The 23,454-nt window shown below is 43.2% G+C and overlaps 2 protein-coding genes across 5 annotated transcripts; one reads left to right on the top strand and one right to left on the bottom strand.

Annotated features, from left to right (window-relative positions):
- Positions 1 to 233: 233 nt before the first annotated feature.
- Positions 234 to 3,506, bottom strand: LOC141471568 (chemokine-like factor). The gene is made up of 4 exons (XM_074158152.1): positions 3,443 to 3,506; positions 3,159 to 3,317; positions 2,494 to 2,589; positions 234 to 615 (listed from the first exon to the last, which is right to left on the bottom strand). The coding sequence occupies exons 1-4, from the start codon at positions 3,500 to 3,502 to the stop codon at positions 511 to 513; spliced, it is 420 nt and encodes a 139-aa protein (XP_074014253.1). The 5' UTR covers positions 3,503 to 3,506; the 3' UTR covers positions 234 to 510.
- A 56-nt stretch (positions 3,507 to 3,562) lies between these two features.
- Positions 3,563 to 16,532, top strand: TK2 (thymidine kinase 2). 4 transcript variants are annotated; one of them, XM_074157879.1, is made up of 10 exons: positions 3,563 to 3,737; positions 4,360 to 4,397; positions 5,123 to 5,197; positions 6,606 to 6,659; positions 7,971 to 8,060; positions 9,526 to 9,599; positions 12,335 to 12,423; positions 12,739 to 12,818; positions 13,644 to 13,724; positions 14,104 to 16,532. In XM_074157879.1, exons 1-10 carry the CDS (start codon positions 3,638 to 3,640, stop codon positions 14,200 to 14,202), a joined length of 780 nt encoding a protein of 259 aa, XP_074013980.1. In that variant the 5' UTR covers positions 3,563 to 3,637; the 3' UTR covers positions 14,203 to 16,532. The 4 variants fall into 4 exon arrangements, with proteins under 4 accessions (XP_074013980.1, XP_074013979.1, XP_074013982.1 ...); XM_074157878.1 differs by having other exon boundaries at positions 3,638 to 3,756; positions 4,358 to 4,397; positions 14,104 to 16,526; XM_074157881.1 differs by lacking the exons at positions 3,563 to 3,737; positions 5,123 to 5,197 and having other exon boundaries at positions 4,389 to 4,397; positions 14,104 to 16,526.
- Positions 16,533 to 23,454: the final 6,922 nt, after the last annotated feature.

The raw sequence follows: 23,454 nt of genomic DNA, 5'->3' as shown, positions 1-23,454 counted from the left end.
GGATTTTCGGCGCTATTCTCGACATAAAAATGAAAAAAATTATGAAAATTCAGAGATCAAACCGCCTCGGCAACAAGGCGCGGGGCGGTCACCAGCCGGGAGCCGATGGGTGGCGCGAGGAACACGCCCAAGGGTGAAAAAACCCCATTCCTAAAGGTGTTTACCTTTTTAAGTACACTTAATAACTAACGTTAAATAACGCACTCAGGCCCATTTGTATTTTCTTTTTTATTACAGAAAGAAGGCAATCATGAAAATGGTTTTCACACAGGTAAGAATGTAAACCAGTTTAGAAAAACAGGACCATTTCTGTGAAGCTCACGCTGGTGAAATTGCAACACAGAAACTACATTCATAAATGTAAGAAAATTTAGGAACAACACCTTCAAAATAGTATGTCAATGCACCAGAAATTCGAAGGTGACCACACGAAAATACAAATTCTTTAAAAGAGAACAGCAGAACAGTCATCAATGGAGAAATTGTTCTTTTACTACTAAAATGGCAATCTTATTTCGCGGGAGCATTCGTCCCTCTTGGTCCATCAATGCTAATCTTCCGGGAAAGAAGAACCGCGTCAACGACACAGAGAACAAGCAACACGAGACCAAACACCTATGAAAATAATAATAATGTTAACTTCCCTGTAGAATCTCCATCTTTCACTGTAGTGACCCACCTCCCGTTCCTCAAAGCAGCAGCAAACGCATCTTCCTAACTTGCTTCTGGCCTTCTAAGTATATGCGTCATGTGAGACAGCTGATAAATTAAATAAGGTGCATATTTAAATCCCATCAGCCTTTCCCCAGCAGTCCCCACCCTGCCTTTGTCTGATGTGTGTGCACAGCCTTGGAGCTGATGCGTTTGTTAAACTAGACAATGCTTTCATCCTCAATTACAACCCTTCTGGCTCTTTAAGGACTGCCTAATTAATGGTATCGGCCCAGAGAACAGTCAACGTTTGTAGAAACAGGCCTGTCAGGGGAAAAAAAAATAGTGCTGCTCTCCTCTGAAGCTCTGAATGGGAAACATATTCCAAATTGAAGAAAATGTACGTTAAGTATTTAAAAAACAGACAACTTCGGGCGGTTTGTGCCCCAGGAGGACAGGCCTCGCGGCAACCCTGTGTCTCCCAGCGTGGAAGATGGCATACGTGCTGCACAAACTTGTTTTCCAAGCTACCTGCATCCAACCTGACTTCAATTTCTATTAACTTCACAGCTGAGAATATAAATTCCGTTCTAGCTGAGCTGGTCACTTTCTCAGGAAGTCTCCTTGTAGCTTAGGATGTCATGGCCAGCGAAGACGACAGCTTTCTGCTTCGTTGTCTCTTCAGCTGATTCTTTGAAAGACTCATGTGGCAGGTTCTGGGTCTCCTTTGGTTTCTCGTCACATTTTAGCTTATCTTATACTTCAGGAGACTTAAATACTGTCAAAACAGAGGGTTCCCCCCGCCTTGTTGTTCATTAATGTCAATTAGTTTTCATTTCAATTAAAAATACCAGTTGCTTAAGCTATCAAGCTGGTTTGATCTTAAGTACACAAAAATTTTACAACCATAGTGTGAAAAGACCCTTTCAACTACCATAATTTCTCAGTTTGTGTCAGGAAAAAATAATATACACATCGGGAGGGAGGTACCAGCATGCCTGTTAAGAATCCTCTTTAGCAGGACTGTAGGCATTTATTCTTAAATGGTGTAACCAAACTGGACAGTCCTAGAGGCGCTATGGATTCTCCTGCCTAGAATTTCAAGCTGTGGAAGCAAACGCAGGTTACTCTAATCAGTTAAATTCTAGGATTTTTCAGTGTTGGTAAAAAGATGCTGGGAGGGCTGGAGCCCCTCTGCTGGGAGGACAGGCTGAGAGAGTTGGGGGGGTTCAGCCTGGAGAAGAGAAGGCTCCGGGGAGACCTTAGAGCCCCTTCCAGTCCCTCAGGGGGCTCCGGGAAAGCTGGGGAGGGACTCTGGATCAGGGAGGGGAGCCATAGGAGGAGGGGGAAGGGTTTTAAACTGAAAGAGGGGAGATTGAGACGAGATCTGGGGAAGAACTTCTTTGCTGTGAGGGTGGTCAGACCCTGGCCCAGGTTGCCCAGAGAAGCTGTGGCTGCCCCATCCCTGGAAGGGTTCAAGGCCAGGTTGGAGGGGGCTTGGAGCAACCTGGTCTGGTGGGAGGTGTCCCTGCCCAGGGCAGGGGGTGGCACTGGGGGGGCTGTAAGGTCCCTTCCAACTCTAACCATTTTGTGATTTTGTGATTCTACTTTCTCTGTAGCACTCCTAAGTCTAGTAATACCTTTGAATTAGTAGTAATTTGAGGATTTGATTTTTTAGTGGTATATATATTGCATGTGTATTCACTTTTTTTGGTGACTTCTGCATACGTTCTTCCATGTCAGTTACTGTCACAGCCTTACCACAAAGTCAGTAAGTACACCACGAGGTGCACGCCACGTCTACTGTAAGACCTGAAATTCGTTAATAATCCTCCTACTTACTCCTCCGGCCAGTGTCCCGTTGTTGGTCTTGAGTATTACTGCAAACAGGCACACGATGAGGAGGAACGCCGCCGCGATCACCGAGTTGAAAACATCCTGAAACAGCCAGTGGGAGCAGAGGATTTATTCTGAAATACACCCCTGAAGGAGAACGTGAGTAGCTCCCGATATTGTATGAATTGTTAAAAGTTGCTGGTTTACGATGAAAACAGAAATACACCAATATCCACGTAGGATCCATAGTGACACCCAGTGGTGCGATGCTAGAAAGTTTGTGATAAAACTTCCTCATTTTGCCTTTTTTCTGGGGGTTTGTTTTCAGTCAAATTTATGCGACTTGGCTACTAAAGCAGCGAACGAGATTAAAAAAGGGAGGCGGGGGGAGAACTCATTAACGTTTTAGTGAAAGCGCGCGTTTAACTGGCGATGGGAAGGATCACCAAGAAGAGGAGTAGAATATTGTCGACTGAAGCAGATGATGCTCGTCACAGGAGGGGCTGTTAATGGATATAATTTAGAAATCGATGCAAAAGGACGCACTTATGCGAGGAAAAACTATGCATTTTCTTGAACTTTATAGAAACAAGACCTGACCCGACGGACCCTAACCCAGGCGGTGACAAAATGGGGGGGGAATCCCTGCCTTTCGGAGGGCCGATACTCACCGCCAAGGGCCAGAAGAGCCAGCTCAGCCTCTGGTCGAGCTTTAACAGGTAGAGGAGGAAGAAGAGGCCGGTGATGGCCACCTCCATGACGGCCAAGGAGGTGTAGGCCCCGGGAGCGCTGGAGGCGGCGAAACAGATGAAGGCGACACCCGCCACCAGCTGAAGGGACAGAGGGGGACGGGGGTCAGCGGGGAGACCCGCGGGGGGGGGGACCCCCCCCCGCGGGTCTCCCCGCTGACCCCCGTCCCCCCGGGGGGGCCCGGCCCGCTCTCCTCAGGCCTTACCGCTCGGGCCAGCTTGATGGCCCCCCGAGGGGAGCGGGGGAAGCCGCTGTCCACCGCCATTATGGCGGGCGGAAGTGAGGGCGAAGCGGGCGGAAGTGAGGGCGAAGCGGGCGGAAGTGAGGGCGAAGCGGGCGGAAGTGAGGGCGAAGCGGGCGGAAGTGGGCCGTGACGGTGGCGGGGGCTCGGGGATGGACGATGTGGCGGCTGGGGGCGGCCCGGGCTCGGCCCGCCGCTTTGCGCGGAGTCCGGGGACGGAGGGAAGGCCTAGCCCTGCGATGTCGGCCCGGCACCGGCTGTGAGTCGAGCGGGGGGAGGCGGTGGCGGCCCTGGGGCCTTGCTCGGTTCTGGTTTAAATCCGGTGCCGGGTGTTGGTGGGGGCTCTTGGTGGGGCCTTACGGGCCGTGCTGTGGCACCGAAACTGCCTTTTTTTGGTGTTTTGTGGTGTTAATGGTCTACCCGTCCTGGCATCGCTTGCAGAAGACTTATATACGCGTTTTTGTGGTGTAAGGCATCAAAATCGCTTGTCTGGGAGGTGTCCTGATATCTCCAAGGCTTTAGCGAGGCCTGTGGGGTCGGTGGGCATCGCGCCGTGACCAGCCTTTCCAAAACTCGTTTTTTCTCCCCATTGGGAGGTCGCTGAGGGGCAGCAGAGGTGACACACAGCTGTACTCGCTGCTGGGCTCTTCATGGTGTCAGGGACAGCGGAGAATCCCAGCTGACACTGTGTCCCTGTGTGCCACAGCCTGTCTGTTATGTGACACGGTGATTGCCAAAGACCTTAAAGATCGGTAATTTGGCAAATATTCATATTAAGCAATAAAGAACCCAAAAACTTCACAGAGGGGCTCACATGAAGAGGCCCAGTGTAACTAAGTTATGAAGACTTCAGTTGTAACTCCTGTTCGTTTCCATTCTAGATAAACATCTGATCAAAGAAGATGACAGAAAGACAGTTGTAAGTATTTGCATTTTGTTCAGAAATCTGTGTAAAACGTGCTCAATGTGAGTGTGTGTGTGTTGGCAACCATTGGTCGTGGCTGTTTTCCTGGGTGGTGCCCAGGTTGTGGCTCCGTCACTGGGTTTTACGCGGTGCAAACCTATGCTTTTCTGTAAACTCTGTAAATTCCATTCTGTAAATTGCAATAGAGTGTGAGGGATTTGTGCAAATGCTGTGGTGTTGTGCAGGGACAGGTGTCAGTCTGGGGTCAGTGGGTAGCATTGGAGTCGCCCTATACCCACCCTGCCTGGGAGGGGTATTTGAAATCTAATATACGTTATCTTAAGACAGCTGAAACAAAATTCTCCTAGTTAATTTTAATTGTGCAGGTTTCTGAAAATAAAAAAAATAATGCCTCTTAAGGGTTAAGTTATCTGTTTACTGGACACTGGAATTGTTACTGCAGTTGGCATTTATTTTAAGTGGGGAGTGAAGTCTGGGAGGGGAGCTGTGGCAGGCAGCGTGGAGGGGGAGCAGCCCAGCAGCGATCCCCTGAAGCTCTTGGGGCGGCGGGCAGGTAGTCACAGCATCCAAACTTCACTCAAACCCAACGTCTTCCTATAAAATAAAAAAAATTATTTACATTATAAGGAAATAGTATGCTTGAAAGAGTGTATTTTTACATATGGTGCTTACTCCTATGCGATAGCACGGTTTCTAAAGGTGATACTGTTTTTCATCAGATCTGTATCGAGGGGAACATTGCAAGTGGAAAAACAACATGCCTGGATTATTTTGCACAGAATACCAGCATTGAGGTACTGGCTGTTCATTTCTTTGTCTTCCTTTACATCATTAAGCAGTTGCTTGTCTGGGCAAAATTGACAGTTAATTTAGAAGCGTTGTCCTTTCTTAGGCTGATGGGAGAGGAGCAGCAGGTTGTGAGACAGTGCACTCACTGGGGCGCCTCCCCCGGCTATCTACAGTCCAACTGTAGAAGAGAAATTTAGATCCTATGTAATATAGTGCTGGACACCAAAATATTAGTAAAACCTGTGGATTAGAGTTTGCACCTCTGTACAGGAACAGCAACCCACTGGGGCTGGGCGTGTTTGGGCATGCTGCTTTGCTATTTCCTGCCACTTAAATCTTAGCTGCATCTTGTCATAAGTAAAGATAAGGAAGTGACAACGTAAAAATAGTGACGTCATGTAACTGAGGCCCCAGTAAATGGATGGCTCTTTTAAAAAATGAAAAGTCTGTTAGAATTATTTCTGAGGATTTCTTAGACTGTTGCAGTATTTGATTTCATACTGCTTAGAACATTAAGGGAAGGGCAGGTTTACTGTATTTTAAACAAAATCAAGATGAAACTTCAGGGAGCAATTGCTTTTGTGTACATCAGATATTTATCCTCTTCCCAGCAGACCTGGGAACACGTTTGCTAATAAGTCGTGGGATTCCTCATAGAAATGCTGGGTTGCCAGATGTTATTTGGTAATTTAACAGGAATGATCCTTATGGAGTAAATGACTATTAACCCAAAGGATAGCAAACTTTAATTTGCATGTAGTGCATCATCTTTTAAAAAGCTAGTTATTCCCAGGCTTGTCAGATTCTCTTAGGGCTGGCTCTACAGCATCATTGAAATTTTAGACCCTGTTTGAACCAGTCTCTTGTGATTTTTACCTATACAGGGTAGAAGCTTTTCTGATTAATTTCATAAAAGTTTTAGATACGTGTTGATTGTTAGATCACAAAAATAAAATGAAAAGTAATATGATAGCATTCTGATAATTTCTTCCTTTGTTGACAAGTGTTACTCTGAGAAATTAATTTTATGAGGGAATGAGCAGATCATTGAAAGGCAATCAGTACTTGCCTAAGCCATTCTTTCCCTTACATTGTACTGGTTTTGACTCAAAAAAGGGAAATTACATCCATGCTTGTTAGGTAATCAATCCAGTGTTTTATTTTCACAGTTTAAAAATGCCAAAAAGATGTTGTGTAACGATACTTCCCTATTTTTTAGCAGCGTTCATTATTACCATTAGTATTACAGGACTTAGTGCTGTTTCTTGAGGGGGAATGAGCTTTCCAATACGAGCCCCGAATACTCTGACTTAGTGAATGAGTATTCATTAAAAATAGTTGTAGACTTTTAGGGTCAAATTACATATTTAGAATCTAAAACATGTTTAACATGGAGTAATTCTTTTTAACCAGGTTTTGACAGAACCGGTGTCTAAGTGGAGGAACGTTCGTGGTCATAATATCCTGGTAAGTGGCAGAAATTAATTCTGCAATTACAGTTACTGTTCATTTAGAAAGACGTGCGTGGGGACTTCTTACCAATCAGCAAAACTGTTATGAAAGGTGTGGTCGTAATCTCATACAGCAAAAAATAAAGCTCCGTGATGCAAAAGATCTTTTACTGTGATTAAGACATAATAGAAGCTCTTTTGGGTAGTCATGGCTTCTTGGAACCATTCCCCACAACCATGTCCCTGTGTCACAGCGCTGCTCGGGGACAGCAGCCAGGGCAGATGGGCTCTCGCTGGGGTGGTTGCAGTGGTTTCTGACGTGAGTCTGCCCTGCTGGTGTGATCAGCTCCATGGCAGAAGTCTCACTGCTGGCTGAGATGGGTATCCACGCTCCAGCACGTGTGGAATTTGCTGTCAGCGCAGCGGTGTGGGTCCACCCCAAACCACACGTGCCCAAACGTGTGCTTGATGCAGTTCCTGCTGGCCTAGGTCCTCCGGAATGGCAAATTCTCCCTACTCGGAGTTGCTGATGCTTTACTTTCTCATTATTAGGAAAGGGATGTGGTGTGCTTGGCTGTAGCACGTCCGTGCACTTCAGAATACTTTCTCCTTCTGACCTTGGACAAGGAGAAAAGGAAGAGGTCAGATCCGTGGACTGAAGCCGTGCTGCTAACTTAGAGCTTGTCACCTCAGCAAATAGACACTGAATGATGTCTTATTTTGGGTCAGATCTTTTCCCTGCTTTGCAGAGTAGACTGTTGCTTGTAAATGCATTTGTGTGGAATTGCAGCGGCTGGAAAGAGTGGAAGGTCCGAGAACTGCTTTGAGGATCCTTTAGGAAAGACAGTTGTCTGTGTTAAAAGACACCTTTTCTGAGGCCTGTACCATGTTTCCTGGAACCATACTTGCGTTCCTGGATGGGCTGGGTCTACTGAGAGTCTGCGGTGCACAAAACTAGAGTAGCAGATATGTTTTTTTTAATTAGTAAACATACTTGAACTGTGTCATATGAGCCATGCCTTAGTCCTGACTGTTCCAGCTGCAGAGTAACTAATTCCTGGTGACTTCAGTGGGAATTCCAAGTGCCCCACTCAGTGTCTCTAAGGACCAGGACTGTAATTCTTACATCTGCATTGTGGAGAGCAAACCATCCCTTGATTCTTATCAAACCTGATGCCAGCTGGTTTAGTGCACCTCTCTTAGCAATTCTGTCCTAGTGCAAAAGCTTACGAAATACCCAACTTCTCTTTTTTTTTTTTTTTTTTTTTTTTGCTGTTTGGCCTAACCAGAATGTGCCTGTCTGTCTCCCTTCCGTCTCTGACCCCAGGGCTTAATGTACCAGGACGCATCACGATGGGGGATAACGTTACAGACCTACATACAGCTCACCATGTTGGAGCAGCACACCAGGCCAATGGTAAATAAACATACTTTTCATTTTAAAAAAGAGTTAGATGTGGTTATGAGCAATAAATATTTTTAAATAGTATTGTATCCAAAAGTTCTGATGCTGTCTGCCTTCTTTCTTTGTTCCTGACCTGAGTGTGAGTTTTTGTGGTGCAAAGACATTGTTGATGTGCTCAACACGTGCTCCTGGGGCAAAACATCTGCCTTCTAACCGCTCAGAACTGCTACTCCCCCAGACTAATACTGCTTTATTTGCTCCCCCATTACGAGCTGGACTTGCACAGATCCCTTCATCATCACACGTCACTGACTTGTCTGTAGTTGGTCTCTATATAAATTCAGCTATTTCAAATCTTTGGCAAACATGAGGTAATCTGAAAGGTAGTGTCAGCGTTCATTCTACTGTTCCGTGCTGTATAGCACAAATTTAGCCAAAATACTTCCACTACAATTTTCTGTTGCTTTTTTTCAGATGGTCTGCGTCCTTTTTTCTTGTAATTTTTTCTTTTTCTGTATCAATTAGCATACACTACTTTTTTATCTAGATCTGTTCATTCCTCTTTCCTTTAAACACCTTTTTGTTACATTCTGTGCTAAATCTTCCGTTCCCTGATGACAGGATGTGATCCTGGGTGGCACACTTGCCTCTTAATGATTGTCCTTGCATTATGCTTCCTGAGTTTGTGACAGGGCAAACTCCCAGAAGTTCCACATGTGATAGTGGTACCGCACGTATCATCACTAGCTTCTTGGAAGAGGTGTTTTTTTCAAGATAATAGACATCTCATTCTGCTGCAGAAAATGTTCATTCAGAAATTCCCGAGGATCACCCTGCATTTTAATCTGCGCTTTGCTATCATTTGCCGTTTGAGCCTTGCTGGAGCAATTGTAGATTCTGTGGTCATTAATGTCCCAAATACCGGGTTGGAACGAGCTCTGCTGGGGTTGCCATGCTCTGCAGGGGCCAGGGAGCGTCAGGCGATCTCTCTTCCCCAAAACGAAGCGCTGCTGGAACACGCACAAGCCTGGCTGAGGCAGCAGTACTTGTCACTTCTAATTATTTCTTTAAAAAGTTCTGTTTTCTGATGTTTGGCCTGTGCTGTTGACACAGTAACACACCTGGACGTGGCAGTAATTCAGGCAGCAATAGTTCCTGTTGCTCTGCAAATCCTGGATTGCAGCTTTTTTATCCCCCTCATTCACTTCAGCTGCTCAGTTCAATGCTTCTGCAGTTACCTTTGAAACTTGTGTATGAATAACAAATTAGCGATGTAGGTGTTTAATAATGCAGTGACCATAAGGAAGATTAAGAATACTTGGTTTTTGTGGATCCCACCCTCCTAGTAAATCTGGAGGAACTAAAAATGTTATGTATTTCATACTGTAAAGGACATGGCGTGCAATATGAGCTTGGAAAGAAACAAACGTGCTGAAAAATGTGAACAAGTCAGTGACAGCCAAGTTTTATTTTGTAGATTTCCCCCGTGCGAATGATGGAGCGATCAATTCACAGTGCAAAATACATTTTTGTAGAAAATTTGTATCGAAGGTACAGTATATGGTTTTCTACTTTATTTTCTTGGCTTAGATTAAAAAAAATAAATATAATCGACTGATGGTTTCTTTGGTAATTTGCATCTAAGTGGTCTGTGAAATCTGTCAGTTCTTTGTTGGAGTGACAGTGTGTTTTGTGTGGGATGTGGTGCCCACTGGTAGAATAAAACCTGTAGGACATGGGCCAGATGAGAACGTTTTTCAGAAGCGCTCCTGTGTATTCAGAGCATCTTACTATTTCAAACACCATTTATTGAAGTTATCTGCTCTCCAGCTGAATACAAAAGTCTTGCTTAAATCAAAGCAAACGCCTACTGAACAGGTCAAAACCCATGAGGATATAAAGAAGAACCCATAGGAGGGAGAGAACTAGGCAGCGTTATCCAGCCCAGCATCCAGGGTTGGTGTTTCTGGGAAGTGGGAACTCGGGTGACGAGCGTTCCAGCCCTCTTGTGCTATTGCTCGGAATCAGGATTCATAGCATCAAAATAGCCTAAAAACCTTGCTTGGATAATGAGTGGAGAAAGAGCGAGAGCTGTTTGTCTGTAAATGGTGCTTTCTGAGTCAGGTCCCCACCCCCGGGTGTGCTGGGGCCAGAGGGAGAACAATTGGGCCTAACCTGGGTTATTTTGTTCTGGGGGATAAGACTGTGGCCTGAGATGGAAAAAGCATTTATTTCCTCGCCAATGTATATATAAGTTGTCCATCCCATACTAACTGAAGGAGTGCAGTAATCAGCCCTGATTGGTTTCTTTGTTTAGAACGCCGACCTTCTATTGAAAAGTGTATGTACCAGCTTGTTGTTTTCATGGATTTTTCAGTGGTCTTAAGGGACAAAAGCAGTTTCTTGCCCCTGTCTGCAAGGAGAGTGGCTGCATGCCACCAGATGGCATCCACGCTACATTAGCTCCTGCTCTGGTGCTGGGACTGCTTTGGAAGTTGAGACACACAGTAGGACGTGAGACAAACAGACATTATTTATCCCAGTCTGAACGAGTGGAAATGTTTTCTTTTCTGTAAGAGAAGGGATTGCTTGGGGTCCCAGTCTTAAAGGTGGAGAAGAATCCCTTGTTATTTCTGCTCTACACCAACTCTTCTCCTGTAGGAGAATGATGAGTTTAAGCAAGGGATGAAAAGCTGCGGAATATCAGGAATACCGGCTCTTCTTTGGTCTGGTGTCACTCAGTGTTTCTGTTTTGGCTTTGCAGGCTTTTTTCCCAGAGAGAGAAATAGAGTAAGATTTGCGACGATGCTGGGAGGCTTAAATTGTGCGGAGTTGCTGTGAGGTTCTGCGGCAGGCACAGCTCTGCAGTGTCCCAGCTCTTACCGCCATGGCACAGCTGAGGTTAGCGCTGAGATGCACGCGCGTGTTAGGTGTAAAACTGTAGAAGAATTTTAAATGGGTGCACGTGAGTATGTGTGGGGTGGTACAGGGTGAGCACCAGCTATTCCCACTTGAATTTGTAGTTAGTTATGACAGAAAGCTCCTTCCGTTTGTCAGCAAACGTCAGCAAACTTCAAACATCAGCAAACTTTGGAGCTGAAAACACCCGTTAGTGCCTTTTAAGGCACATCCACTGATTGAGACATCAGAAGAATAGCAGTAAATTGCATTAACCTGTTTCTTGGGTGCTTCGGGAGGCGAGATATTCAGCTGGATGGCAGATAAAGAAGGGAGGTGGCACCGACACTGGTTTCGCTTTCTTGCATGTTTAGGTGGAAATATCTGGATTGTCTTTATTCGGTTTTGCCAGTGATCAAAGCGGTTGAGAAACAGTTGAGAAGCTGTGGAGTCGTTTTCTTCAGCACTATTTAAAATGTCACAACTGGTCTTAATGATTCAGCTGGAGAGAACAGGAGTCTCTCAACCCATCGCTTCTTTATATTTCCATTGCAGAGGCATTCAGGGAAGCGTGGAGTGTGTGTTACCATCACCAGTTTTGAAGACAGAATAATGCAAAACTAGTAATATTTGACTGTTTAGGAATAGGGTAATAAGTGAAAATTCTGATACTAGTGAAAACATAATGTATAGTTCTTAATATGTCATCTATAGACTCCCTTTTACATGAGTTGTTTGGTATTTTGTTATTCTTACTGAGATAACTTTGGGACATTTGTCTCCGATATTGTATAGACTCTGTGAGTACAGAGTTCAGATTAAGCATGCGGAATATTTCCATACTCTTTCCACAGATATTTCTTACAGTGGTAGTAAATTTTATTTATGTGGTGTCGTTGTTTTTCTCCCGCTCTGTACTACGGCTGCTGTAATGAATTGTCAGTGCTGCTGTGTAAATCCAGCCTTCCTGGTGACGTGCAGGGCAGTAACTCAGATATATTTGAAACGAACCTTGAGCAATAAATACCATTGACACTAATTTGTTGTTATTGTATAAATGGCAATGTGGTAATGTTTTTCTTCTTAGTCACTGAGTTGTTACTTCTTAACTGTACTGGGGAAAAATAATTAATGTTTGTAACTTAATAATAGCAACTTTGTGTTAGTAAGTACTTTTTTTTTTTTTTAAAAAATGAAGATTTGGTCTTTCTGTTGTGTAAACAATGCTTTCTGAGGCCTTGAACTTGGGCGGGCATAATACCGGTCTTGTTTTCATTTCACATGTGCTGAAGTAAATTGGGAATAATTCTAGTCAAGTGAAAAAAAGATGAGTTTAGAATTGATCTGTGGGTGCTGTTCAGTGAGTGATGACTTTTATGTTTATTCAGCGGAAAAATGCCAGAGGTGGATTACGTTGTCCTGACCGAATGGTTTGACTGGATCCAGAACAACACGGATGTTTCGGTTGATTTGATAGGTAAAATTCTGTTGGGATCTGGAGGGGGATGTTTGTGGGTGGGTTTCCTCATGGGGAGAAAAAATAACTCTTGTTTCTTGGGTCATAAATAATCACGCTCTTTAATAAGATAGTGGTTGCAATGTGTAACATCAGGCAGCGTGAATTCGGGGGTGGTTCGTGCAGTGATGAACCGTAATGCCAAAGGGGAGGTTCGGTGGTGGGTTCAGTGAAACCAAGCCAGGATTCTTGCCTTCTACAGTCGGTGAAGTAAGTTTCTTCTTTGCTTTTAAAGCTATTCCTTGAACTTAACTATTATAATTTTTGATATGGCAGTTTATCTGCAGACTTCTCCTGAAGTTTGTTATGAGAGGTTAAAGAGAAGATGCAGAGAAGAGGAAAAGATCATTCCTCTGGTAAGGAGTTCCTTCAATATATGTGGTTACGATGAGCTTTAAAAATGTAATGATTCCAATCCAAATACTAAAATCATATCCTGAGTCTGCTGCCAAAATATGGTGCAGCTGTTTCCATTGCAAACTAAAACATCAGTATTTAATTCTGATTTATTTTATAGAAATGATCTATCACACACACTGACTTTCCCAAGTGTTAAGTTTTAGTAATCAGTGTACTAGAGCTGACTGTTTAGGTGAAGTATTAATCAACCGTTAATCTTCTCTAAGAGCAATTCCTTTTGTGTCATTAAACGGCATGAAGGCACCCAATTGAAGCACAAATACCTGTGCGTGCAGGTGCCCAAGATTCCTGTGGGCACTTTCTCTTGTCTGCCATTACCAGGATGTTTATGCGTGAAAAGTGTCTCTGCTTGTGCCTGAAAACAAGCAACTTCTTGAAAATTCTTAGCATGGGAATCTGCTTGACAAGAAACTGGTAGTTTACAGGATGGCCCTCTCTGTCCTTGCTTCTCTTTGTTGTATTTTTCTCTGTAAAATCTTGAGTCACAATATACCTGTGGGAGAGAAACATGGTTCTTGATCTTAAAAGGAGCTGAGAGCCCTGTGCTCCCGTAAGCTGTGTCTTTGAGGTTCTTCATGGAGTAAAACCTCATACTGGGAGTTAATTTTTCTCAGAAACCTTCTGATGCTTTTTATTTTTGTTAGTGGAAAGATCTGATGCTGGCTTTTATATGTAGTTCTTAACTACTTACCAAACATATACAAATTGCAATGTGAGCTTCATCCCTGGGCATATGTTTTATTTGAACGCCTCTTTTCTAGGAATATTTAGAAGCTATTCATCAGCTCTACGAAGAGTGGCTCATTAAACATACACTGTTTAAAGTTTCCTGCCCAGTGCTTGTGAGTATTATTTTAGTTATAACCAATAAAGCTCATGGAGGATAGTACTTTTCAAATATTAAGTGTTATTTAGTGGTAAAAGGAAATAAATCTGCTTTTCTCATAACCTTTGGAGAAGGCAAACCTCAGAAGAATGTTTACAGCTCTCCAGAGTGTGTAGCATAAAAGTCTGGGCCTCCATCAGTTGGGTGGGATTTGAGGGTCTGTTCCTGTGGCTGCAGGATCAGACACGGAGTTTTTCAATGAATGCCAAATTCTGAACAGAAAGTTAATTGGAGTATATCGCTTTGGCTTTGGTGATAGTCCTCTCCTGTTTTGCTCAAAACCAACCATTTCTTAGGTGCCAATTATTTCTAATGTTCGTGTTGTTCTTTTCAAGGTTATTGGAGCTGACCATGACATGCAGAAAATGATAGAAAAGTACGAAGAAAACCGGGACCAAATACTAAACCCGTGTAATATGCAACACCATTTATAGACGTCTGCGGTTGCTGTATTTTAAAAAACATGTTTATGAAGTCTGATTTGGTGGCGATCTTGAGCATTTTTAGTATTTCTAAACAGAATGGTTTTTTGCTTTTGAATTATGCTTTGTAGAATGTTGTGTACTTACTGTTACGAAACGTTCAGATACAAGTCAAAAACAGAATATAAGCTAATTCCCTTTCATGGTTTTAGGTTCTCTATCAGCTTTACTATGTCAATTCTATTCAGCTAAAATACGGCTATTTCTCCCATTTCCCACTTCACTGCTGACTCCTATAAGACTCCCAAGTTTCTTCTTTTTTATGCCCTCCCCCCCCCAAGGACAACCCTCTTTTTGTTGTTTGAAAGAAATAGTTCTATACAAGAGGTGGGAAGTCCTTTTTTTATTATTAAAGGAAGCAAATGAAGCGCATCAAGTTAAAGTAGCTTCGTTAAATAGTTCTTACCAGGTTGAAATAGGGGGTCTGGCCCTGCTCCCACCCACCCTAGTGCACTTGCATTGAATTCATGAGCTTCTCCTGCTTTACATGAGATCATGATACAGCTGTAGTTGTGAAGATAACTATGCACTAGTACAGTCCCACTGAATTCAGTGGTAAAAAAAGAATAACAGCTTTCATAAGTGATTGCAGAATGGCTCTGAGGCTTTTGGTTTTTAAGCTGCGTTTTTAAAAGGGCTTATTTCTCTTTAGTGTTCCTGAAATCACTGGCTCTGCTGTGGCTGAGCTGAGGACTACTCAAAATACAGGCTGCACAGAACTGTATTTGTTGTTCCTTTCAAATGGTTATAAAAAATGTTATTTTGGACTTAACTGTTTTGGATTCTTTGATTGTACTTCTTTTTATAAAGGAAAATACGGATGGTCTATTGGGTTTGTATCTTGATCAGTTTATTGTGACTTACAGGTACTTGGAGCGTAGACAAAAATAGTGGAGGTTTCATTCTTGCATTTATTAGCTAAAGTGTTGAGTTGCCCTTAATTTCTGCTTTACCTCTTCAGGATCATCCTTTTAATGCAGCAGTTCTGACTGTTTTCATGTTACTTTTTCTGTTAAATTTGAGCGGAATGATTCCTGAAGTACAGTATATTTTTTTTTCTGTAATAGCTTTGGTTGGTTGAACCGGAGCAAGCAAGGTTAACAGCGCTTTAAACCACGCTTGTATTTAATAGAGTTGAGCATCTGTCTTAGCTTTGTAGTGAATGCTCCTAAAACCGGCTGATGTCCAAGACGTCAGTTAGTGCTTTGATCCCTTATTACAGACATTTGTCTGTAACTTGTGGGAGGATATACATTTTCAGTTACTTGCCTGTCCCACGTTCCAGCTGATTTTGAACAACATCTGATGGTATTACTTCTGGAGATCACTGCTTTTATTTCTTAGTTTTGTGGTAGCTGGTTTTGTGGTATGTTTAAAAATCATGGCATTGAAATGACCGTGCGGGTTTCCATGTCAGGAAATGCAGGTCATTTCTTGTTATTTCCAACTGGTGGGATATTTTTTTTTCCCCCCAAATCGTGACAATTTAATAACGATCAGTGCACTGAGAGAGCATTTCCTAGCGATGTACTAAATTCATACACTGGAGTTTGAACCCAGTATTGCCATGTATTCTGTTCTTCTGTTGTACAGCTTTAGAATTCCAGCTTAAAATAAGATTTTGTGTGTTAAGTAATTATCTTACTTCTGGAAGCTTATTTGTAGGGGGATAGTAGTAATTTGAAAGCTCTTAAACTTTCAACTTTTTTTCTTCTGTAAGAGACCAAAAGAACTACGTCTTTGAAAATAGTTCTATAAATTTAAAGATGAGTCATCTGCAGTTTGTTCTTAGTTATAATTTCATTACGGTTGTAGAAGCCAAGGATGTGTATTTTGCACACAGTCCAGAAAATATCACTGAGTTGTTTTGTACAGAGAATCTTACAAAGAATCTCACTGTTATCTTTCAGCCTTTGAAAGAAATTTATGCTTTTTGGTCAGATTCTCGCCCCCGTTTCCCTTTATTATATCAAAACAGTAGTTTGGATGGAGGTTACTGATATTCATAAGTATAATGGAATATGAAGGAATAATTTATATAACTTATTTATTAAAAATTACAGATGCGATGGCTACAGAGAGCATGTTTATTTTGTTTTGCTATTTATTATTTTTCATGTATAGATTTTCATGTACAGGAAGGTTGGATATTTAATGAAAACTGGGAACAAAACCGAACAGGTTGCTTGTTAATGTGTCGTCAATGTCAAAAGTTTGCAGTCTGCTGTAGATGTGTAGATAAAAATACTGCAGTTATCATAAACAGCTGTTTTTAAACCTGGAATTTATTTGCTTTTGTTTCTTGAAATCTCTCAGTTGCTGAGGGGAGGGGGAAAAGGACAATCAACATTAGCCTGATACCTATTTTGTTTGTTTTATGAGTGTCTCAGAAGCAGCGGACCCCAGTGCCAGCAGGATGGGTATAAAAACAAGCTGCCGCTTCCCTTGGCTTTTAAGGTTTCGTCCGTAAGTTGGATGCAGCCTGTACTTGTAGATTGAACCATATATAACATGTTTTTCAACACATTTTGGCTGTTCTGGAGTATATTGTAGGAATAGATGAGATGAGTAAAAATTGTGGGGTTTAATTACTCGTGTCACAGGGAGTTCCACATCTAAACTGCAGTGTGTGTGAAAAGCGATGATCTCCTGTTACTGCCTTTTATTACATACTTAGTCTGAATAGATGATGTCTTCTCCAGACTTTGCTATTTACTTTGTCCTGCTCAAGGTGTCTTAGCAAACCAGTAACATCTGGGAGTAGCGTGTAAATTAATTTCAAAATAGAGAGACTGGGAAAAATGAAATCATTTAACAGCTGCATTTCCTTTGGTGTACTTTCTTTGAGCATGGGAAGCACATTTAGATCTTCCTTGTTTGATTGAACATTTCAGAAGTGACTGTCCAAAACTGTAGGTCTTCAGAAACCTCGAAAATTGTTTTCACGAGTGTAATTAGCACATAAAACTGCTGCCTATGCCAGGAAATAATCCGGTGTCTCTCTCCAGTGCAGCTCCTCCCGCAGAGGTGGTAGAAGTGCTGGCTCTTCTGCCATCAGTTCCTAGTAAAAGATTCAGACCTGGAGCTCTCCCGACAAGTTACTGTCCCATTTGATGACTTGGAGGATCCAGTCCTTCCTGTAGCCTGTGGAGGTTTAAATAAACATTGTGCGTTCCTAACGCAGGATAAAGGCAGGTGAGAATTGATGGTGGTGGGGTTTTTTCCCCCCAGCATTTGAGGGGGCTGACACAAAGTTGCGAGCTTTTTTTTTTGAAAATGGAAAGTTTAGCTTCAGAACAAAAACTAGCAGTTGGTAGATTAATTCCTACATAAGAGAAACCTGTCTTTTGTCTAGTCCAGGTCAATTTTTTATTTGATCATTTTATGATCTTGGGTACAAGTAAGGTTAAAAAATGATAAAGCATAGTTTCAGAAATTGCCTTTGCGGTGAAGCAGCTCTGAAAGATGTTTCTCCTCATCAGTGCTTTCAAGCCTTTGCCAGTCCCTCTCAGGTATGCTTTGTTTGTGTCTTGGAATTGTTTTTAAGACCATGACTTATAATTCTGAAGTAAATTGTAATATTATTTTATTATTCATTTAGTGTTCGCCTACTTTCCGGTTGTGTGGTGATTGGGTTTTTTTGCTGTTTTAACACTGACATTTGGTTTTCATTCTTGGCTTTAAAACCAGCAAAGTCTGTTCTAAAACCAAACTGTGCTTCTCAAGCCCCTTAACTGCGGCCAGGGCCAGGGTCTGTGTGTGATGGAAATGTTAAGGGGGGGACCCACTATTGCCAGAGCCCCCACAGGGAGAAATGGAGGAAGAATCTGGTGCCTGGGCTCTATCTGCACTCATCAAGAGAGAATTTCCCCAGTCCAAGGCTCAGGAGAGCTGAGCCCTTCAGCGGTTGTGCATAGCGTATAAATTTGGGCACGGAATTGGGCTCTGATGGAAAAGCAGCCAGTCAGTCCATAAATCCCACTTCACTGACAATCAGGACCAGCTGTAGCACAATTAAAGCTGACAGCTCACCAGAGGGTAGGCACACGTTGTACAAACACAAATCACCTCCTTTAGAAAGGGGCCCGGCAGCCCTCCTGCTGGCTAGCCCAAGTGGTTGCTTTTAGTTAAGTTAATTAGACGAGGAGAGGTGCAGTGGTTACTACCAACGGGACAGGAGGGCACTGGCAGATGGGGACAGAAATCTCACGGTCCCTTCTGTCTGTCCCTCCCTCTTCTCAGGTCTGACTGTATTTACAACTAGGGTTTTAAACCCAGTTCTACCTTACTCAGGTGGAAGCAGCTGCACAAAGGACTGCAGCCCAAGGCCTATCAAATGTGACTTCTCATTTATTTCAGCTGGTTTTCAAATCCCATCTCTTCACAGCCATCTTTAACTGTAAAGCAGTTGTCTCTTGAGACCCTAGAAATTTGCAAATACAAAAGTAGCTTCTAGTACAAGACCTCGAAACCTTACCATTTGTGTAGGAAGAGAAGTTAAAGGTGTTCTTGCAGCAATAAGAAACTCAGATGAAACTATCCAGAAGACTTTAAGACTTTCTGGCTCTCCCTACAAAGAGAGAACACTTGCCAGTCCTGGCCAATCTGCCATAAAGAGGAGATTCTTCCTCAATCCAGGTACTCAAACATTAACAAAAGGCAGATTCGCAGAAAGTGGCCATCTTATATTTAATAATTTTGTGCAGTTTAACTGTTTGGTGGGCGTTGTTCATCATTACTGTCTCCACCAGTGTTCCCGTGACTCGGTGGGGCTGGGGACCGTGGTGCAGCATTTGCAAGTCAGGGCTGTGCTTCCTCTCCTGAAAGACCCTCTGTATATTTTGTTTTTCCCATTTTCCCCATGTGAGGTTGTTCATAAGCTGCTGGATGTGGATGATGCTGGTCCGAAACTCTGCTGACAATGGAGTGAAGATCTCTGTCTCCTGTTCGCCAGGAACCTGAAGGCAGAAGCAATTGTGCACAGGCCCAGCAGGGGAAGTTTAGTAAAGACACAAGGCACAGCAGGTGTTACCTGGAGAAGTTTAGTGAAGGCCAGCAGTATGGCATTAATGGAGTTAGATGCCCAAGAGGGTGTCTTTTCAAGGGGCAGTCTTTGGTTTGCTGTTAAATACTTTTTCCTCATATGGCTACAGTAAAAATAAAAACAGGGTGTTAGCTATATGACTCCTGTATTACTGGTCGTCACCTAAATTAGGAGACATCTTCATTGGTGATGAGAAGGGGTTTGCACAGTTTTAAATTAGAGTTCATGAATAATTGACACAATATGAGATTTAAAACACATAATTTTAATAACCCCCACAGGGGGAAAATACAGCTATAAACCCCAAATAGTTAGAAAGAACAGGTAAGTACAAGGTTGCGGTGTGTGGACTCGGGCAGCAGCGAGGCACCTACACAGCTGCTGGCTGCCCCCTTCCCCAGCAGGACGGGGAGAACAGCAAGAGCAAAATCAAGGGAGCTTTTGGGTTGAGATAGAGGTTTAATAAGTGAAGGAAAGGGGGGGGAACCTCAAGCGATGCAGTGGCAGTAACTCACCACCACAAGCAGAGCGATGCCCACCCAGTCTCTGAATCAAGGTCAACGTTGGTAGACCTTCTGCTACCCCAGTTTCATTACCAGGTGTGATGTTCCACGGTATGGTAGACCCCTTTGGCCACTTCAGGCCAGCTCTCTCAGCTCTGTCCTCTCCCAGTTACTCACTGGGAGTGAGGGGGTAGTTAGAGAGAGCTGTGATGCTGTGCAAGCACTGCCTGGCAATAGCCCAAACACTGGTGTGTTATCAACAGTTTCAGCCATAAAGCCTAAAGGCACCACCCCAGGGGCTGCTATTAAGAAAGTATTAATTTGTGTGTGCGTGTTTACAATACCTGTTTCTCCCTCCCAAAGCTGAAGGCAGCCTTGTCACTTGGTGTTGGCTTGGTCAAAGTTTTATTCCTCCTACCCTGCTGGAATCAGGTGGTGACAGCACCTCAACAATTACTTGTTCACAAAGCAGATCTTTACATTTTAACTCGGGAGGTTGTTCTAATGTAACCCATTTGCTCCTCTCTGAATTTTTGGGGGATAAATGTCAATTGTAAACAATAAACCGGCAGAAAGTGGCAGTTTTGTCCCTTCATCCGAGTGAGATGAACTGGCTGCAGAAAAGTCCAGAGAAGTCCAGAGCTGGTGCAGAGTCAAGCTGGAGGAACAGGGAGAAGGGAAATGGCAGCAGTGGCTGGATCTCCCTCTTCTGGTCACAGTGAACGGTTACAACGCTCAGTGCTTCCCTTGAAGTTCACAGTGGTAGCCACAAAACATTTTGGTAAGGACTGGAGACAGGTATAAAACCTGTAATACAGGTTAGTGCCTCTATAAGAGCTAAGACTGTTATTCCTAATGCAAAAATAAAACTAAAAGTGTTCACAGGGCTGTCTCCTTCTTTAAACCTAAAGGAAGGTTATCAAACTTTCTAAACTTATTTTCAGCTGACAGCAAGGGCAAGGGTAGTTCAGAGCACAGATTCACAGGCGTGTCATGAGGTAACAGAAGTACACTCCAGCATAGCATTTGTACAGCTAGAAAGCTGGGTCTTCCAGTTCAGAAATGTTCCCCTGTTTCTATCATTGTACAGCATGCTATACTCTGGCATTAAATACAGCCAGGAGGAACCTGGCTAATGAATTAAATGGATTTAAATTTATGGAACTTGCCAATGCTTTAGAAAGGTGACCATTCCGGTTTCAGTGCCAAAGGTTGCGGATGAGGAGGGGCCATTAAGAATTTGCTCAACTACTCCCCTTTTTTACTGTCCAAAAGCTGTGGTGTTTTGGTGGTTTTTTTGTTTTGTTGTTTTTTTTTTTTTTTTTTTTTTTTAAACTGACAAGCTAATCATCTCCCTGAAAGAATGGTCAAGGCCACAAGTGAGAGGGGAAAAAACCCAGGCAGGTTATAAATAAAGCACTGGTAGAATCAAGTGTGATGGCATAACATTCCTTGGTCGGCTTTGTCAATAATGACATAAGGCTCCTGGATTTCATTCACTTTTGAGTTATAGTTCTCTGGCTTTATTTCACTGGATTCGGGAGAGTCACGTTCAGGCTGCAAGAGGTTCCTTCTGCCCTGTGCACTCCTTATGCGTGAGGACCGGACATTGATACTTTGGGGTGGGATGTAGGTGAGGTGAGGGGGCTCTCGAATGTGCCTGAAGCACTCGGAAGCCATGTGTGCATTAGGAGTATCCATTAATGGTCTCTTGCCATCAGAACCAGTAGCGGAATCCTCCATGGTCCCAGCAGTACAGCACAGATCTGAAGATGGCTCAATGCGCGCGGCTGCTCTGTTCTGCATCTGAGCGTTAGTCAGATACGTATGTTTTATTTTGGAGTGATTAAACTCTCTTACGTGCCTGTCACTTGTACTTGCATAAGATACTGAGTCATGTTGGCCAGTTTCCTCTACTGGGTACGTGAGGTCTTCCCCAGCGTCCTTGATTTGTAGTTTTGTGAAGGTTAAAGACAGCTCACAAACTTCCTCTTCCCTAGAGACACCACAGTTTTGGACAGACGCAATGTCCTTGTACGGCAGAGACTTCAGCTCAGCGGGTTCATCTGCAGGGTCTGGGTCTGTGCAATTTATGGCATCGTTAATTTCTGCTTCAATTGATTCTTCGGGGACTTCTTGAGCTTTGTACTCCAAAGCGTTTTCGCTGTCACAGGAGCTGTCAGCAAATATTGCGAAGGCTGGCGGACCGCTTGCTCCCGGTGAGAGTGGCACAGGCCTCATCTCGTTTGCCGGTGACTCCGCAGTGACTGCCAAGACACATTCGTCACTGAGACTGGCTCTTGGCTTCGTTTCAAAAGCTTTTGGAGAAAGATTCTCACTGAAAATAGGTGTTTGTCTGATGACAATGTCACTGTATTTGATCAAGAAGTCCTCACTGTCTGAGCGTTTGCCCGGGAAATGTACAGTGTTAATGACTTGCCTTTGGTGTTCCTGAAGCCTGTTAGTGGACTGAGTAACTGCCAGCTGAGGCACGCCATCTTTGGTCTTCGGATTCCCACCAGCTTCAAAGGCTGTATCGCTATTAGTGGAAGACTTCTGTTGAGCAGCAAGGCACAAAGATGTCTCACTGCTTGCTTTATTTTCCGGATTTTCAGCGCCTTCTCTCTGGGGTGTCTGATCCTCTTTGTCCTCATCTCCATGATTCCGGTGCATTTGTGTTCTTTTCTGTAGGGTCGCCTCCCGATTGCCATGTTTCTCTTCATTTGTCATTTCGAGGATGGTTTCACACTCGAGTCTTGCCAGGAATATTTCAAATGCAGTCTGTTTTGTTTCCTCATTGTTTCTCTCTTTGACAAGTGAAAACTCTGTTGCTGTCGTTGCAATGTAACCTATTTTCTCCAGTACTGTCTTTACAATGTCATCTGGGAGCACAGATTGAATATAGTAGACAAAATTACCGGTGAATGTCTGAAACAGAATGCAACATTGAAAAACAGATGAACACTGGGAGGGTTGGGGTGGAGGGAAGTGTGAAAGACTTCCTAAAAAATCAAAAGTACTTCAAAAATTACTTAAATCTTTAAAAAAAGCCACATTCCTGAAAGTCTGAATTTTTAATTGAAGTGAGCAAGCCTTTTCTATCAGCATTATTTTGTCAGCCTCTCAAGCCTCTCATTATGGCTTTGCTATAGCACATTATTTCAGTGAAGCTGTACCAGTTTAAACCCGCTGAGATACTGGCTCAGAGCATCGCTACTCAAAAAAGAGTAAGAAAATCATTTTAGTCAAACTAGACAAACTCAGAAATAAGTCTAACGTGCTCTACTGAAGAACGGAAGGTTTTTAAACAAAGATTCATAGAATAAATCACTGAGGTCTAATCTTTTCCTAAAGGAACAGAGGTGATGCACTCACTGTTAATGGTATTTCTTAATTGGTAACAAGACTGTAACATTTTCTTTTTCCATTGTTCAGACTCCTGCTGTAACTCTACTACCCCCAAATTAAGTTGCTATTTCTTTGAAAGGAGACTATTCTAGCAGAAAGATTGCCAATACATGTTCTCTTTGCACAAAGAGAGTCTGCAAAACACGACTTGAATAAAATGCTGCTGCTGGGTAACAACTTAAAACCAAAACCCACTTCTAGTTTAGATACTAGCCCTCATGCCTGGCGTAGCTCCAAAACTGAGCTCCA

Source organism: Numenius arquata, chromosome 13 (assembly GCF_964106895.1).
Source record: "Numenius arquata chromosome 13, bNumArq3.hap1.1, whole genome shotgun sequence".
Lineage (NCBI taxonomy): Eukaryota > Metazoa > Chordata > Aves > Charadriiformes > Scolopacidae > Numenius > Numenius arquata.
Note: the sequence above shows the minus strand (reverse complement) of the source record. Positions and strands in the feature narration are given on the sequence as shown.

Bases quoted from the DNA above. Each gene is read 5' to 3' on its own strand.
- LOC141471568 (XM_074158152.1), bottom strand. From the start codon at position 3,502: ATGGCGGTGGACAGCGGCTTCCCCCGCTCCCCTCGGGGGGCCATCAAG. The intron at 3,318-3,442 runs GTAAGGCCTGAG...CTGTCCCTTCAG, and splicing joins CCATCAAGCTGGCCCGAGCG to CTGGTGGCGGGTGTCGCCTT. The intron at 2,590-3,158 runs GTGAGTATCGGC...TGGCTGTTTCAG, and splicing joins GGCTCTTCTGGCCCTTGGCG to GATGTTTTCAACTCGGTGAT.
- TK2 (XM_074157878.1), top strand. From the start codon at position 3,638: ATGTGGCGGCTGGGGGCGGCCCGGGCTCGGCCCGCCGCTTTGCGCGGA. The intron at 12,424-12,738 runs GTAAAATTCTGT...TTGATATGGCAG, and splicing joins TGTTTCGGTTGATTTGATAG to TTTATCTGCAGACTTCTCCT. The intron at 12,819-13,643 runs GTAAGGAGTTCC...CCTCTTTTCTAG, and splicing joins AGGAAAAGATCATTCCTCTG to GAATATTTAGAAGCTATTCA.